Source organism: Gopherus evgoodei, chromosome 16 (assembly GCF_007399415.2).
Source record: "Gopherus evgoodei ecotype Sinaloan lineage chromosome 16, rGopEvg1_v1.p, whole genome shotgun sequence".
Lineage (NCBI taxonomy): Eukaryota > Metazoa > Chordata > Testudines > Testudinidae > Gopherus > Gopherus evgoodei.
In genome coordinates this window covers 10,106,633-10,125,274 of record NC_044337.1, presented here as the reverse complement: position 1 = coordinate 10,125,274, position 18,642 = coordinate 10,106,633, and the positions used below count along the sequence as shown (strand labels likewise).

The following is an 18,642-nucleotide window of genomic DNA, read 5'->3' as shown; positions in this document are numbered from 1 at the left end:
GGCATGTTCTTCATAGAATTGAGGGCTTCCCTTGTATCCACGTCAGCAAGGAATTTCTATAAGAGGCTGAGGGAACTAGGATTGTTTAGGCTGCAGAAGAGAAGAAAGGGGGGATTTGATAGCTGCTTTCACTACCTGAAAGGGGGTTCCAAAGAGGATGGATCTAGACTGTTCTCAGTGGTAGCAGATGACAGACAAGGAGCAATGGTCTCAAGTTGCTGTGGGGGAGGTTTAGGTTGGATATTAGAAAAAACTTTTTCACTGGGAAGGTGATGAAGCACTGGAAGGGGTTATCTAGGGAGGTGGTGAAATCTCCTTCCTTAGAGGTTTTTAAGGTCAGGCTTGACAAAGCCCTGGCTGGGATGATTTAGTTGGGATTGGTCCTGCTTTGAGCAGGGGGTGAGACTAGATGACCTCCTGAGGTCCCTTCCAACCCTGATATTCTATGATTCTATGAAAGGTCAGACTTCAAGTGGACATTCCTTCTCTAACGTGTGTGTTCACTGGAGCTGGTTGGGAAATTTCAACAAGAAATGGAAAATGGTGGGGATGAGATTTTCAAAAGAGCCAAAGTGGCTCAGGTGCCCCCCCGATATTTACTTTCAGTGCGACTTATGCTTCTAAGTCATTTAGGTTCTTCTGAAAATACCACCCAACAGTCTTTGTACAGAAAATGTTTGCAAATTGTTTCCTCTGGTCTTTGCGGCCAATAACCCTTGGCTTCTTGGCAGAATGGCTTCCTTTCTTCTTAAGAGAGGAACGATGGGCGAATGGTGAGGCACCAGATGTAAGCTCAATTCCCTGCTCTACTGCAGACATCCTGTGTAACCGTGGGCCAGATTTTTAAAGTTATTTAAGCATCTGAAGATGGAGATAGACACCAAGCGGAGTTCAGCGACTTTCTTGCTGTGAGCATGTCATTACAATGGAAGACCAATGAATTCTGAAGCATGTTTATCAAGGAATGTTGCTACGTGCCCTGTGGTCTCATGAGCACCCAAAGGTTCAGTGAGCACCAAATTGCCAATGATGGACACAAAATTAATATCCAGCCCAGTGTTAAAGTCCCAGAAAAAGATGCCAGCATGCACAGTCCGACAGACAGGACACACGGAACGACTCGTGGAGCGGTTTACTTTACAATGATCAGAAATATCAGAATGCTCCTAAAAAAGTGCCAGAAAGGCATTCTGGAGCTTTCCAGCATGACTCCAGCACTGATCCAGCCAGACCGTCTTCAGGATCTAGCCAGAGATCCAGCCAGGTGGCACTTGATCTGCTAGGAAGCCATCTCCTGTGGGAATTTTCCATGATGAAGATGATGATAGGTGCCTAACTCCATTTGAAAATCCCACTAGGTGCTGATCAGCATATTTTGGAGCCTTTAAAAATCTGGCTCTCATCTTCCCTATGCCTCAGTTCCCCATCTGCAATGGAAAATAATAGCACTGCCCTACCTCACAAGGGTGTTGTGCTGATAAGTGCATTAAAGAGTGTGAGTCACGTAGATCCTATGGAAGTTGAAGCCAGATAAGTACCTAATATAGCTAGCTAGCTGAAAGGGACAGCCCTGCAGGAGAGCAGATCACATCCTACCTCAGTTCTTTTCTGTCACATGTAGCGCAAAGGCCTATTTTGAAAGAGAATCAGCCAACCTCCTCGTTGCCTCGAGAGCTGCAGAAAATTGCACACACACCCCCCACATTGCAGCATGGCAAGCAGCAGGGTCAGGAACAGGAGCTCTGACGAAGGCAGGCTCCGCTCGCCTTCTCCAAAGCAGGAGAATTACGAGCAGTATAGATTATTTTAATGGACGTGTTATTTCCAACGATGCCACCACCATCTGTTCTTCCCCAATTATGGATACAAAACCCCAGCATGTTTCTCCATTCTGGCAGTGGAGAATGAAATATAAGGGCCATAAAAGCGTGGATATTCTTTAAACAATGCAGTTGGCACCTGTGATATTTTCCTCCGCCTTCAGGCACATGTCAGGCCGGAAATGCTGGCTGGGCCTGATGCAACTTTCCCTGCCCCAGCCAAGTTCTGCTGCATCAGAGGCAGCTATATTGATAAAAGGGACAGGCTTGCATGCCGCGTGATTGGCCCAAGCTGTGCAGGCTAGTCGAATGATTAATGCTGACCGAGCATCTAAACGCTACAAAACTCGACAAGAACATCCTACCTGTGAGGCGGCAATAAACAGGAGCGAAGATTCTTTAGCAGGAGGGAATCGAGACAAGACATCAAAGTCCTGGATTCCATCAAGGGAATCACCCCCTGCAGCTAGAGGGAGAGCCCTTAAATCTTTTATTAGGGATTTTCAGCCACTACCAGAATTAAGATAGAGGGGATGAATGATTTAAAAAACAGATCAACTAAACGATTGCCCCTGAAATAAAGCTGCCCAGTACCGATCAGTGCACCTGTGTCCCGCACCACGTCCTGGCGCTGCAGGTGGACATGTGCGAGGGCGGTAGGAAGGGAGAACAGAAACGCTGTCTCTGGTTCAAAACCTGCAGTGGGTGTCACCTGGTTGAGATCAAGGTTCCATTGTGTTAGGCACTGTACATACAGATGAGAGCCAGTCACTGCTTTGGAGAGTTCACAATCTAAAGAGATATGGAGTGGGAGCAAAGGAGGATTGTTATCCCAGTTTTTCAGCTAGAGAACCAAGGCATAAGAGAGATTTTTACATGATCGAAGGGAGCAGGTGGCCCAGCCAGGAAATGAATCTAGGTCTCCTGAGTCCCAGTCTAGTGCCTTAACCTCAGAACCATCCTTCCTCTTGAATGTAGGCTGCTGTCAGTTGTCTGCTAAAGTGTCTTGTCATTGGCCATTTCAGGGCCTGCTGACATCTTTAACACTATCTTGTTAGGGGATTGTGATTATACCATGGGTAGGTCCTGTCCGCATAGCCAAGAATCGTATTAGAGCAGCAATACAACCTGGTAGCCTGGTGCTTATCACCTGATCTCCAGACATGCTCTCTTTGGTAGGGTGAGCGGACCCCAGAAGTGCTTGGGTAGCCTGATGTTTATACGCATCGCTGACGAAGAATGGTTTGCGCTGTGCCACAGGCAGTGTTGTTTTGGGGTTAGAGCGTCAGGAGTTCTGGGTTCAAGGCCTCGTTAGTATGATTATTATTTATTATTTGCATTGCAGCAGTGCCTAGGAGAGCCCCAGTCGCGGACCAGGACCCTGTTGTCCTGTTGACTTTAGTAACTCGTTTAGCCGCCAAAACCATAGAGAGTACGACCCTGGCGCTTCAAGGCATAAACCACATCCATAGCTGTTACAGTCTTTCGCTTGGCATGTTCAATGTAAGTGACAGCATCGCGGATCATGTTCTCTAAGAACACCGTCAGCACTCCCCGGGTCTCTTCGTAGATCAAGCCCAAAATACGCTTCACTACCCTGCGTCGAGCCAAGCGATGAATCGCTGGCTTGGTAATACCTTGGATGTTATCCCAAAGCACTTTACGATGGCGCTTGGCACCGCCTTTCCCCAAGCCTTTACCACCCTTACTGCGACCAGACATGGCAAAATCAAATCACACACAAGCCTGTTGTACTAGGCACCCCATACAGACAATCACTGCTCCAAGAAGTTGACAGGCCAAGTGATCTAGGTGCCTTTTTCTCCAGTGCCTCAGGCAATTCACTTTGCTGCCTTGTGCCCTGGTTTCTCTGTCAAAGGGGGATGATATTTATCAGCTCTGGAAGTAGGAGATTGTTATTCATTAAGTGGTACCTTGCAATGTGATGGGAGAGGGCGTGATAGAAATCATTAATCTGAAAGCACCACCTGGGGAGGCCTGGAGATGCCTCGATGTGTTTTTCAATCTCCGGCCTTGTGCATCTTCTGCCCTGTTCCTATAGGGTTTACTCCAGGTGCTCAGCAAAGAATCTCCTGGAGAATGTGGAGTTGTTTGGTTTTTGTGTTTTGTTTTGTTTGTCCTTGAGTGTTCTGTTTTGTTTGTGCGTGTTCTTGAGAGTTTCAAGGCTCTTGCATTGTAATGCACAGTCAAAATCCTGTGAATAACAGTACTGATAAAGCCACTCAAAACAATTCACAGTGAGTCTAGGACAAGACTGCTGAGGTTCATCCTTAATGGAACAAGTGGAGGCCTCATTCATAATGTACTAGGGCTGGATTCAATATCGAGGGGTTCTTCTTAACTATACAAACAGAACTGGCTCAAGCCCCACCCAGTAATTTTGGAAAAATTACCACCACCCCTGGGTGCCTCTAATGCTCTCCATTCACAAGCACTGAGTCTGTATATAACAAAAGAAAACTTTTATTAGAAGGTAAAAGGAGCCGGGCATTAATTTGGGAAAACACCACAACCACAGTCACAAACCTATATGGGGAGCTGCTCCCCCCTGTCCACCCAACCCCTATGCATCTGGACCTCCCATACTCAACCCCCCTCCCCCCTGAACCTCAACCCTGCACCCAGACACACACCCCTGCCAGCACCCTTCTCCCCCACAAGGAGGAGAACGTCCTGCAGCTTGAAGGTCATGGTCGTTGCTTAGAGTGCACCTGTCCCTAGATAGAAGTGTGTGTTGCTCCTGCAATGACAGTGAATTTGAGATTGAGGGGGACTCCCCTAAGGTGCATGGCTCCATGCTGCCCCTTTGGCCAGAGCTGTTATTTGGGGTCTTGCAGGGTTGATCCCATTAGGATGAGAAATCAGTGATATGAGCCAGGTACATTTTTTTGGAGTAGTCTTGTTTATTCACCACAAAGTGTACACACAGCCCCTGAATACAGTAGAAATAAAGGAGCAAGGCATTCCCCTTGGTCAGAAACCTCCTAGTCTGCCACCCCAGCGAGCTCTGTGTCCAAGTAACTCTGACCTCCTACCTCGGGTGACCAACTTGAGCCTGAGAAGGAGCCAGAATTTACCAATGTCCATTGCCAAAGAGCCGCAGTGATACGTCATCAGCCCCCCATCAGCTCCCCCGCTTGCTCCCAGCACCTCCCAGGCACCTGCAGCCTCACTGATCAGTGCCTCCCTCTCCCTCCCAATCAGCTGTTTTGTGGTGTTCAGGAGGCTGGGAGGGGAGGGGGAGGAGCGAGGGCACGGCAGGCTCAGGGGAGGGGGTGGGAAGGAGTGGAGTGGGGGCAGGGCATGTGGCAGAGCCAGGGGGTGAGCAGCGAGCACCCCCCCGGCATATTGGAAATTTGGCGCCTGTAGCTCCAGCCCCAGCGTCGGTGCCTGTACAAGGAGCCGCATATTGACTTCTGAAGAGCCGCGTTTGGCTCCAGAGCCATGGGCTGACCACCCTGAGCTACCTCTTTTTTTGGTCTAATTTCAGCTGTTGGGTTCCGTGTGCTGGTGCTCATTGGCATTGCTGGCTTGTGATACACAGGATGTCAGACTAGATGGTCGGTTTGTCCTTTCTGGCCTTATGACTCCTTGGGTCCTGCAAACAACTACTCCTCCAGCCCTTTTCTCCCTGTAACACACAGAGGCTGTCAAACTAATATCATAGTCTCAGGGCTTCCAGTCAATGAACCCCTCTGTCCTTGCTGTGACCTGCCCTGTGCTTTGGGTGTTCCCTCCATTGCTTGAAGCTGCCTCTTCCACATAAAGGGACTTCATTGCTCTCCCATTGAATCTGAAAGGGTGCTTGCCACCCCCATTGGTTTTAACTAGGTCTCTGTATCAAAAACTATGACGTGTTTAATGCCCATTTTGCTGCTGCTTCCTTGCAAAGGTTAATTGTGATCAGATGCTTGACACATTTTCTATTAAGAAGAAGAGGGAAGGAACACAACTTGGACTTGGGAAAGAACAGGTTAAAGAATATTTAGATAAATTAGATGTAATCATGTCAGCAGGGCATGATGAAATTCACCATAGGGCACTTAAAGAACAAGCTGAATCAATCTCAGAACCATTAGCAATGATCTTTGAGAAGATCCCAGAGGACTGGAGAAGATCAAAGATAGTATCCATCTTTAAAAAGGGAAACAAGAAGGACTTGAGAAATTATAGACCAGTCAGCCTAACTTTGATACCCAGAAAAATAATGGAAGAAATTATTAAACAATTTGTAAGTACCTACAGGATATTGTGATAAGAAGTAATAGCCAGCATAGATTTGTCAAGAATGAATATTGCCAACCAATCTAATTTCCTTCTTTGACAAGATTACTGACCTAGTGGGTAAGGGGGAAGTAGTATATCTGTATGTTGATATTAGTAAAGCTTTTGACACGGTCCAACATGATATTATCATAAACTAGGGAAATATGGTCTAGATGAACTTACTGGAAAGCGTGTGGTTGAAAGATGTACCCAAAAATGTAATTTATCAATGGTTTGCTGTCAAACTGTGAGGACATATTTAGTGAGGTGCTGGAGGGATCACTTCTGGGTCCAGTAATCGTCAATATTTTTATTAATGACTTGGATGGTGGAGTGGAAAGCATGTTTATAAAATTTGCAAATGACACCAAGCTGGAATGGGTTGCTAGAACTTTGGAGGACAGGATTAGGATGCAAAAATGACCCTTATAAATTGGAGATTTGATCACAAATCAACAATATGGAATTCAGTAAAGACAGTGCAAAATACTACACTTAGATGAAAAACCAAACGCTCAATTACAAATTGGCGAATAAGTGGGTAGGCAGTAGAACTTCAAAAAGGGAACGGACAGGGGGTTATAGAGGATCACAAATTGAGCCTGAGCCAACAAGGTGATGCAGTTGTGAAAAAAGGCTAATATCATTCTCGAGTGTATTACCAAGAGTGACATATGTAAGACACAGGAGGTAACTGTTCCACTCTACTCAGCACTAATGAAGCCTCAGCAGGAGCAGTGTATCCAGTTTGGGGCACCACACTTTAGGAAAGGTGTGGACAAATTGGAGAGATTCCAGAGGAGAGCAAGAAAAATGATTTAAAAGGTTTTAAAACCCTGACCTATGAGGAAAGGTTAAAAAACTGGGCATTGCTTAGTCTTGAGAAAAGAAAACTGAAAGAGGGACCAGGTAACAGCCTTCAAATATGTTAAGGACTTTTGTGAAGAGGACAGTGATCAATTGTTCTCCAGCTCCAAAGAACATAGGACAAGGAGTGATCGACTTAATCTGCGGCGAGGGAGATTTAGGTTAGACATTAGAGTAAAAATTTCTAACTGTAAGAATAGTTTGCTCAGGAATAGGCTTCCAGGGGAGGTTGTGGAATCTCCTTTAGTGCATTTTTTATTTTAAGAACAGTTTGGACAAACACCTCTCAGGAATGCTTTACGTTTACTTGGTGCTGCCTCAGCGCAGGGGGTTGGACGTGATGACCTCTCAATGTCCCTTCCAGCCGTATCTTTCTATGATTTCAGGATTCCAGTGTAATAGTATAATGAGTGTCTGGGAAAGGCAGAGGAAGTTTCCCTTTATAATGATTTTACCCTCCAAGCTCTGCTGATCCCCCTTGGCTTGCTAAGGGCTTTTTCAGAATTTACAGCTTGAGCCTCACATGTCTGTGGTACTCGGTTTCATGAGAGCTGCTGGCCATATCAAGAAGAACTGTCCTTTTGCACAGGCGATGCAGCTTTCAGTTGTTCCTCTCTATTCATTGCAGAGTGCCTTTAGTTTTATTCCTCAGGAATGCTCTTTTCTCCTTTGTATTCCCTCCATATCTTAGTAAAATGGTTAAGTGTTTTCCGCTGCTGCAAATGCCCTTTTAGCATTGGGCAGGTTCCTGCTGCTGCCTTCTAAACGCTGACAATGGATTTCATATTTATTTCTCTAGTACCTTTCAAAGGATTCCCATTGTATTCTGCACAGTCCTCTCCCGCCCCCTTGGCTCTGACAGACTCAGAGCCTGCATTAGCAGTCAGGCCGTAACTCCTTGAATTGGAATAGGTATTTAAAAAGGGGAGGCCAGGGGGAAATGATGGTGGGAGAAAGAAAGAGACCCTGAAATGGCAGGGCAAGATTTTCTTTTCTCCTCTCATCAGGCGCCTGCCGCTAAACATAAAGCTGGAGAGCAGATTCCAAGGCACGGCTCTGTCTGATCTGTTTTGACAGATCTAATCAGGATGGAATAGTGATGCCCAAGTCCCACACACCAGTGTCTCCCCTTGTGGATTGCAGTTCAAACTGAATATCCTTCACAATTATATTGTCAACTGAAACAAACCTGATGACTGCACAGCTGTGGACACAAGGGGTGGGGAGCGGGGGGACATCCCTCCCAATGCACACCTGCCTTCAGCAGGCATCATTAACCCCTGAGTGCTCAGGCCAGCTGAGAAATCTTTTGTAGCCATTTCTGCGGTGCAACTCTTCTGGGTGCAAAAACTGACCCTAGGGAGGGGTCTGCCAGAAGGGGAGGGGTCTGTCTTGGCCCTTACCCGATGCATAAATTATTTTTATATGATTTTTGTTTTGTTTTTTTGTTTTCCTAATCAGAAAATAATAGAAAGTCAGGACCGTCCCTATAAAATCAGGACATCTGGTCACCCTATTCTCCTCCCCCACCCCTCATTATCTTCCTGTCTTCTCTTCTCCAGACTAAACAAACTCAGTGTTTTCAGTCTTTCTGCATAGGTCATCTTTTCTTGACTTTTAATCATTTTTGTTGCTCTCCTTTGGATTTTTTTCAAATTTGTCCACATCTGTCCTGAAATGTGCTGCCCAGAACTTGACACAATACTCCAGCTGAGGCCTTATCAGTGCTGAGTAGACTGGAAGAATTACTTCTCGTGTCTTGCTTACAAAACTCCTGCTAATACATTCCAGAATGATTTTTGATTTTTTTGCAACTGTATTACATTGTTAACTCTCATTTAGTTTGTGATCCACTATAACCCCCAGATCCTTTTCTGCAGTTCTCCTTCCTAGGCACTCATTTCCCATTTTGTATTTGTGCAATTGATTATTCCCTCCTAAGTGGAGTACTTTGCATTTGTGCTGATTGAATTGCATCCTATAATTAAGACCATTTCTCCAGTTTGTCAAGATCATTTTGAACTCTAATCCTGTCCTTCAGAGCACTTGCAACCCCTCCCAGCGTGGTGTCCACAGATTTTATAAGTGCACTCCCTGTGTCATTATCCAAATCAGTCATGAAGATATTGAATAGAACTGACCCAGGCCAGATCCTTGATTGTGAATCATTGATAGTTAGTCGCTGATTACGGTTTTCCAACCAGTTGTGCACCCACTTTATAGTAGGGTTAGCTTGGCTATGTTTCTCTCATGTAGCAAGAGAGCTGTGCATCACACTTTATAAACTATTAGGAAGACAATTGTGTTTTTCTCTATCAGATAAGGACTGGCTACAGAGCTTGCTTGTACACACCAGATGTGTTCCTCATAAGATCGTGTAATGCTCTGCCAGGTATGGCAGTGGTTGGCTTACACAAGGTATTTTAGACACACCACGACCAGTATAATACAGTATAATGACCAGTATAATACAGCTTACCATTCTGTTACATTTCCTTATTAAGTTCTTCATTCTTACCATTCACACTATCATACTGCCTTTGAAGTTCAGTATGGAACAGTCTGTTTAGTGACTCTCAGTCGTACTGGTTTTCTAATTACACAGCCCAAACGCATAATAACGTGGTCATCTGGCTGTCCATTGTTTGCAATGACTGGCTGTGGTTGGCTTGAAATCCTTGAGTCATCATCATCTTGTTTTGCATCTGGCATCTGTAGAGTTTGCTCTGTGGATGGTTGTTTCTCAGGAACAAACTGTAGATGTCGATGGTTTGTGTTGAGCTCCCCACTGTCGGACTCAATCACATATGATCTGGGCGCTGAATTATTTTTCTTTAGCACAGATGGAGTTGTACATCCTTTTTCTCCACCCAGTTTGACGGGAACACGGTCATCAGGTGCTAGACCCAGCAGTTCTCTATGACATCAGTTGTAAAAGTGTTCGTAATCTGTTTTAGCCATTTTATCTGATTTGGCTACTGTCTTCATGTCTGGTCACTTTGGGAACAGGTTCTTCTCCAAAGTTGGACCAGTAGTTCCGAGTTGCCTCTATATCCAGTAGCTGCTACTGGTGTTGATCTGTAACTCAGAAGACCAAGGAATGGGTCTTTTTGCTGTAGGATTTTCTGCACAGCTCTCTCAGTCTTTCCATTTGCTTTTGGGTTATGTGGGCTGCTAGTAATATGATCAAGATCATATTTTGTTTGGAATGACTTTAAATTCTGCTGCAGTGAATTGTGGTCTATTGTCAAGTCGCTAGTTGTTTTGGAATACCAAAGAGAACAAAAGTGCACTTCGGTTTCTCAGTAACTCTGTGACGTGTTATGTCTTTCAAGTACATTATTTCTATATACCTTGAAAAATAGTCCACAACGAGCAAGTAATGGTGTCTTCTGAATCTACATAAATCTGCAGCTAGACTCTTCCAAGGTCTCTCTGGTAGAAGTGTTTGTACACTGCATGACCCAGCATTGTCTCTTAAGTACATTTGTACTGGATCTCCTTTCAAAACGCTGATATCCTCAATCCTCCATCGAGTTGTTCCACCTTCCTTACTCGGCCAGTCATGTCTGCCACGCTATGATTGATAAGGTTGCTGATCTTTGAGCCTTTGATCACAGGCGCTCTGGATGCACAGCATTTGTCTTTATCAGTTGTTTCTGTGATGAACCTGGTGCATGCAGTTCAGAATACTTCCAGGGCTAGTTGGGGCTGTGTCAGGTGACTTCAGCTCTGGGAGGACTTGAAGGTAATTGTAAGTCCCTTCTGTGACATCAGCTCCTGAGTCAATTTTAAAGTCAATAGTCTTGCCATTAATAGCCAGTTTCACTCTCTTGGTAGGCTCTGTCATCACAAATGATAGATCAAAAAACAATGGCTCTTGATTTTCTGTAATATGAGTCCAACTCCCTGACAGCTTTGATGTGACAAACAGTTGCAAAATATCCATAGTTCATGCATGTATTACACCAAGCGCCTCTGGCTGGAAGTGCATCCTCTCTTGAGATATGGCTTTTTTCCCATACCTCGTGCATGTAGGCTGGAATTTGTCCCTTTTAGCCTGGGAATTCTCTCTCCTTGCCTCGGGGGTTTTATGAAATGACTTTCTAACACTCAAGTGTCTGTCTATCGCTTCTAAGCTAGTTTCAGGTTTTTTCAAGGTGCTCCTGCATTTTTTTCTGTTGTTAATTCTGACTGCTTTGCTAGCTGCATGGCTTAAATCTCTGTTCATTTGTAGCTGCTGTGACAGGTTTTTATCTGTTAACCCAATAACCAGTCTCTCTCTGATAGTTTCATGTTGTGCATTCCCAAAATCACAGTTTTCAGCCAATGTATGCAGAGCTCTTATAAAACATTCAGCATTTCCACCTGGTTCTTGAATTCTCTAGTGAAAACGTGCTCTTTCATAAACCACATTTCTCTGAGGTATAAAGTATGTATCAAACATAGCCAGAACCCTTTCATAGTCATCTTTGTCATTGACTGCAGTAAAGTCAAAGGATTTAAAGATATGCCCTGCTTGCTTCCCCATAGCATAAATTAAAGCAGATACCTGTAGATTTCCAGTGCAGTTTGTTTGTAATTTGCAATCTGCTTGCAATCTGTCCATTGTGAAGGTTTGTCAAAGCTGAAGTTCTCTGGGGCATTGAAAAGTGACATGTTGATGAACTCTTGCAATCTTTGTTGCATTTTTCGTTCTATCTGCAACCTTTGCTGCTGTTTTCCTTCTGATTCTGGTGTTTACTCATGACACCATGTCATTTAGGTAAGGCTGAGGTTTATTTAAATAAAGTATTTTACATGCAGTGCCACCTAGTGACTGGATAGTGTAATACCATTTAGCTCTCCATTGCACCAATGGTCCATCCTGGAAAGCTTGGTAATTCCCATGGGAGTTAGGCACTTAGGTAACTTTGGAGGTCTGGACCTCTGAGTGTCTAATGTTTTGTAGTTTACACACCCACATGCCTGTCTCCAGTGTAACAAACGTGCAATTGGCACTAGAAGGTGGCAGTTATGCTTACACATTCTTCTACATTAATCTCTAAATTCGGTCTCTTAGGCTGTACCGGCTTAATATTAGTGTTTGTCCTGGTTAAAAAACAAAAACACAACCCTACCCCGCCCCAAAAAAAATAAAAACAAATCCACACAAAACAGGCCCCACACAAAATATGTGTCTCATCTGGGCTGGAACTCTCCTAGCCCCCAAAAACAGAGTGAAAATGGGGAGCTGAACCGTGGGTTATAATACAGCCCAGGCACTTGCAGTCTGCTGCTCTCTGCCTTTAACCATTTTCCTCCCCCCCCCCAAAAGTAAATCATGATTGTTTTACCATGTTCAGTTCTCCACTTAATTTGTCTTGTTTATTTACCCAAGCAGAAAGTCAATGTTTTCTTCATCTGCCATCAGGCTTGGTGGCAACCAGTGTGGTTGTAGGAACAATAACAGATGCAACAGAACTGAGATCCAGATTCTTTTTTTTTCCCCTTCTTTTTCATGCTGATTACCTTTCTAGAATACACCTGGCCCCAGGTGTGACTAGGTAGCATTTCCTGCACAGTATGGCTTCAGGCAAAGCTAAAAATGCATAGCAGTTGCCTTTGGAATTGAACATCTGGGAGCAAGCTTGAGAGCCAGCTCATTACAGGGAAGGAATTCCTAGAATTGATGCTGTCCCTGTGCTGGCTGTGGCTGTGGTTTGTTTGTGGAGCTCTCCACTATGAGGCTTAATCTATACTAGAAGCTACCATTCTTCCAGCAGGGTCTGGAATTGATACTTCAAAGATATTGTCTAGATCAGTGGCTCTCAACCTTTCCAGGCTGCTCTCCCCCTTTCAAGAGACTGATTTGTCTCGCGAACCCCCACGTTTCACCTCCCTTTAAAACTACTTCCTTACAAAATCAGACATAAAAAGACAAAAGTGTCACAGACATATTGTTACTGAAAAATTGCTGACTTTCTCATTTTTGCTGTATAATTATAAAATAATGTGAATATAAATATTGTACTTCATTTCAGCGTATCATATAGAGAACAGTATAAAACATTGTCTGCATGACATTTTAGTTTGTACTGACTTTGTCAGTGCTGTTTATGTAGCCTGTTTTAGAAGTAGGCAAATATCTAGAAGAGTTGATGTACTCACTGGAAGACCTCTTTGTGTCCCCAGGGGTACACGTATGCCAGGTTGAGAACCATTGGTCTAGATTGCACAGAGGGCTTTCCACCCACCAGGGAAGGCACAGCACCTGCCCCAAAGATCTGATTATTTCAGGCCCTGTCTTTCCCTGAATGCCACGCCCTGTAAGCATCCCCACAGCAGTCAGTAGGGCCCAGCATGGGCACAGAGGTCTGCCCATGCAGTCCAAGTGGTCAAAGAGATCGCAGCCCACATCTTTATAATTGCTTGTTGTGGGGTGTGTGTTTGTTTTTGTTTTTTTCTTCTTTCCTATATATCTAGGATTTGTAGGGCCCATTTATCATAGTGTCTGAGCACCTCAGTCTTTTAATGAATGAGACACAACAAAACTAAGTGACTTGCTCAAGGTCACACAGGAAATCTGTGATGAAGCTCAAAACAGAATCCACATTTTCCGAGTCTCAGCCTAGCACCTTAACCGTGGCACTATCCTTTCCTGAGGTGTCTTTTGCCCTCTACAGTCTCCCCCGCTGTCCCTCCCCCAACTCCCTAAACCTGCCTTACAAACCCAGATTACTTGAATATTCATTCCACATGTTCGTGCCTCCTCCTAGGTTTGCTACTGACAGCCTCCTCTTACCATGACTTCTGCGCCATCCTCCCTCAGCACAGCAAACGCTGCCTCTCACCCTTCCTGTCCTCACCTTACTGAGAGTATTTCCTCTCCACTGCACGTGTCCCCAACCAGTATAAAGGCAAGGGCGTGACTGCTGAAGTCCAAGGAAGTTCTGGCTGCTCCTCACCTCTGGAAACCAGATCCCGAGGAAAGGAGCTTTCAGAAGGGCTCAGCACCCAATTTCAGTGGCAGTCAAGAGCCTAAATACCTTTGTGGCTCTGGACTTGAGTCCTTTTGAAAATCTGTTCCTAAGGGTGTGTCTTCACTGCAGAGGTAACTTGGGCCATTGGCATCTGGATTAGCCTAGCCTGAGTGTGACCGTTCGCCCTGCAAAGCCCAAACTGCATTACTGTATCTTCGCTGAGCGTATATCCCAGGGTTCTTTGTGATCTGAACTGTTAGATTCTTTCCCAGGCAATTGTGTGTCCTCCAGGGGGGAGGCATTGGAGGACTGTCGATGCTCAAGTGATTTAGCTTTTAGACTGTGTCCTCACTACAAAGTGAGTACGTTGCAGCCCAAGTTAAAATGAAGCCCAGGCTCTCACCCACTATCCCAGCTGGTCTGGCTAGCCCAGAAGTATTTGTGTGGGGATAGCAGTGGGGTTTGGGGTAAAACCCAAGACATACCTTAAACGTGTAAAGTTGGCCTACTTTTGAAAATTTAACCTTCAGTAACGTCTCTGCTTCTGTTTCCTCATCTGTGGAATGGGGATATTTATCTTTTTTTAAAAAGTGCTTTGAGGGCATCTCATGGAAGTCGTTGTAGAATAACAAAGGATTTTAATATCTATTTGCATAGAAGCCTCCCTAATAACCAGTCCTGTTGAATAGCGTTTTGTAAGACGCGGTGCATGGACTAGGTTTTGAAGTGCGCTCTAGAAAGTAATATTCAGGGCTCCATCCCTGACTCCTCTCCTTTCTGCCTCTTGTCGTCAAACAATTCCCCAATCGCCACATGCCCCCACCACCACCCTCATCCCTGTGTGAAGGACACAAATCCACACCGTGTAGAGGTCAACCATAGGAGTTTATTACACACAGCGCTGGCGGAGTGTCACCCTGCTTATTAGGCTCAGAGACACTGCCAGTCAATTTATTACAACAGAATATATAGATTTTCCATGGGCGGGGGAAAATGACAGGGTAGGCAGTTCCACACCTCGGGATAGATTTTGCAGCAAGTCAAGATAGCCAATAGTTGAAAGGTTGCATAATGTCTCCGCCCATGGGCTCAAGTTAGCAAATTAACATTTAATTAATACTTTGATAAAATGTTGTTAGTATAAAATATATATGTTGAATTTTGATTTGAAGTCCATAGGAATGGAGCAACTCCTTTGATTGTCCAACAGGTACGTTCCTAGGGGTTAAAGCAAAGAACCAGTGAAAGTATATGACAATATAGATTGTCTCCTTTATGTCTTAAGGCAGGCACTGGTCTCTGGGAAGGGAGATGGAAGGATGCCATATCTTATACTGACACGTGCCAACTTTTCATAAGCTCAAGGCTGGATCTGTGGGAAGAACATTCCCTACAGAAGAGACGAACACAATAGGAACAGGGATTCGTTGTTCAATCTGCAACTCTGAATAAGACACAATTATTTAGTTCTTAGCTCCAACACCTGGCAATGTGCTGACCAGGCCTATTTTAGCAAAACAAGATTGTCTGTTTACCCCAGCTTTCTCTTAGCTAATCACTGTTTGTAGGCCTCTGGTCTCTTGACCAAACTCTGGACTTTGGGTCTGGAAAAAAGCTGGCGCAATCCATGTACCAGGTTGTTATATAAAATGCACATGGATTTTAACCCTTCAATGTGTAAGAATGAAATTAAACTTTGGATATGCCTAGTCTTGAACTGCTACTGCTTTAATTCATCCTCCTCCTTGAGAGGGGGTAGCTAAGTCTACCCTGGGGGTTAAGTCGGCATATGTCTCTCAGAGATATGAATTTTTCACACCTCCGTGAGGCTTAGCTAGCCGATCTAAGTTTCCAGTGCTTAGGGTATGTCTACACTACAATGGTACTGCAGCAGTGGTAATTTTGTTGTGCAGACATTTACTACAGTGATGGAAGAGAGTTTTCTCAAGAGTGAAGAATTCTTCCATTCATGTAGCACGATCTAGTGTAGTGCTGACGGGTTCATTCCTTTAAGGACAGTTCCACCTGTGGGAGATGAAATGTCCCACACCTCTTCTGGAACAAGCCTAGTCACAGTCTGAACACCCATTTCCTCCCCTTCTCTGTGAGTAGCAGGCTGGAGGGTGAAGGTGCCCTAAAATCCAGTAGTGCAGTATTGATTACTCTTTTTTTCCTCCTCAGTAGACTGAACTTTCGGTGATTGCTAATAGCCAGATTGTTGGAGTGCCTCGGCAGCCTCTGCTCCCAGCGAATCGATGGGAGCGCCAGGCGCTAAGTAGCTGTCAGCAGCGGCTCCGGGCACCAGCTCTCCAAGTGCGTGCCTGGGGTGGCAAGCCATGGGGGGCGCCCCACCAGTCCCTGCGAGGGCGGCAGTCAGGCAGCCTTCGGCGGCTTGCCTGCGGGAGGTCCCCAGTCCTTCAGATTGGGCGGCAATTCGGTGGCGGGGACGCTGAATCCGCGGGACCAGGGACCTCCCACAGGTGTGCTGCTGGAAGCCGCCTGACTGCCATGCGTGGGGCGGCAAAAAAGCTAGTGCTGCCCCTGGCAGCTGTGAAAAATCAGGGCATAGATGTCTGCTCCTGCACTACTGGCCACTTCCTATTTATCTCGTCCGATTCTATCGTCATTTCTAAAGTGCTGATCACTGCTGCATCCAAGCACTTCATATGGATTTACAAAACAACAGCAGCAGCAGCAGCGTAATGAGAGCTGGCCGGGCTTGGGGCTGGGAGCTGGGATGTGTGTGAGAGAGAAAGTAGCTAAGTTCCTGAGAAACGTGGAAGAAACTTTTCCCCTGTTTGTTTTCTACCAAATATGACATCTCATTTCTTTCCTGAATTGACCTCAAATACCAGTGTATCTGTAGAGCAGCCCATTTGAACAGAAAAGTTTCCCACAAAGCATCTTCGGGAAGACAAGGATAATCGAGGGAGAAAAAGTGACTACTCACACCTGTACGTGGAATGAAGATGAGTGTGTGCCTGTACAATAATGCCTAGCACTCATAGTACCTTTCAGCTGCAGACTGTGACAGGCTCTTTATGGTAATGGATGGAGTGTAATTATTCCCGTTTTACAGCCAGGGAAAGCAAGGCAGAGAGGGGGAAGCACATAAAGCAGAACCCAGATCTCCCAAGGATTTAGACTTGTGTTCTCATTACTGGGGCCAACCTTGTTTTGGGGTTAATATGGTGCATGTGGGTTCTAAAATTGGTCATTCCCCTGAAGCTCACTCCACATTGCTCCGCTTGAAGTGATGACCTTTGTCACTTCCTGTGACTTTCTCAGGCCTTCTCCCCAGGCAGACCTCAGCTGAGCATGTCCTTGTGGGTCAGGAGGGGAAGACCGTCTATCACTGTAATCAGGCTGAAGCCCCGAGCTCCTCAGTGGGCTTCTCATGTATTTTGGCCAGATTGCTAGCTGATGTGGTTACTATGGCAGCAGTGTGGACCATACCTCTGTGTGCGCAAACTACACATTAATCCACAGCGGGGTTGTGTGCAAAGTGGCAGGAGACTATTTAATTCTTATTCCTCCCAACCTTCACTGAATAGTAAATTGGGGCTGAAGGGAAGGCAGACAGAAAGTCCAGAGAGCCTTCTGCAGAGGGGAATGCAGGTCATTAGCTTGTGACAAATGAATCACCAGCTGTTTTTTTTTGGGGGGGGGGTGATAAATGAGCAGTGACCTTACATGTTGGGTTTGCTGGATGCTAATTATTTTGAAAGGCCAGAAAAGAAAAGGGTGATTGGACGATCAGTTCCCTTCCATGTCCCACCTGTTTAATTATGGCCTTGTTTGGAATGTATACATGTGAGACGAGTGTTGCCTGAGGATCTTATCCTATACCAGTGAAGCTGATGTGAGCTTTTGCCATTGAACTACAATAGAAATAGAATCAGTCCCCTGAATAATTGGTTCTGTTCTCTTCTCTTCCGTTTGATTGTAGGCAGGGCTAGAAGCACAATCTATTATTAAGGTTGCCTGATACCTCCCATTATAAAACCCTATTTTTACTTGCTTATAACTCTGCCAAACTTAGACTGTTCTGAAATTTTCCATGCCAGGTGTCTGCCACAAGCTAAACCTTTTAGGAAAATTTCAGCCAAAACAGTTCAGCCATTTGCAAGAACAAGGCTAGAGGAAAATGTTTCATTGGCCATGTTGAACAATTCCGGTGGCCTCTTTTTGGAACAGCTTTAGTGCCCCCGTGCTTTGGAGCAGGGCCTTGACATTTGGCACATGGGTTGCCTTTGTGTCAGGGATGTGTCTTTTGCTGTGCCCATGAAAACCAACCTACATTTGGCTAAGTTATAAGTCTCTGAAAAATTGCAGTTTGCACATGCTCAATAGAGACTTCTATTCTAGCGACAAAAATCTCCAAAGATTCCATCCTCACTGGGCATACTCCATGCCCTCATCATGCCTAATGCTCACCAGACTGCGTGCGCACCATCCCCACAGAATGATGGACCGTGTTCCAGTACAGGGTGAAGCCAGAGTGTCCCTGTAAAGGCTGCTCCCGACTGCTTTGGGCTGGAGTGGGGCTTGGCATCAGATCCAAGAGCAAGGAAGCCTATTTCTCCTGTGTTCTCAATGACCCCCCTCCGCGGGCACCCAAGCAGCATGGAGATGGAAGTTGCTGGATTTGAATGCAGAGGGCACAAGAGCCAGACCTGGGGTGGGAGGGAAAGGCAAGGAGTGGG

General features: G+C 45.3%; 2 protein-coding genes across 2 annotated transcripts in view; one reads left to right on the top strand and one right to left on the bottom strand.

Moving 5' to 3' along the window:
* The window catches only part of ASTN2 (astrotactin 2), a 639,084-nt gene that overhangs the window by 307,457 nt on the left and 312,985 nt on the right, over positions 1-18,642 (top strand). The gene's annotated exons all lie outside the window — the stretch shown is intronic.
* On the bottom strand, positions 3,218-3,542 carry LOC115635900 (histone H4-like). Its single transcript, XM_030535221.1, has one exon. The coding sequence runs from the start codon at positions 3,540-3,542 to the stop codon at positions 3,231-3,233; it is 312 nt and encodes a 103-aa protein (XP_030391081.1). The 3' UTR covers positions 3,218-3,230.

What these genes read in the sequence shown, in the direction of transcription:
- LOC115635900 (XM_030535221.1), bottom strand. Translation starts at nt 3,542, where the DNA reads ATGTCTGGTCGCAGTAAGGGTGGTAAAGGCTTGGGGAAAGGCGGTGCC.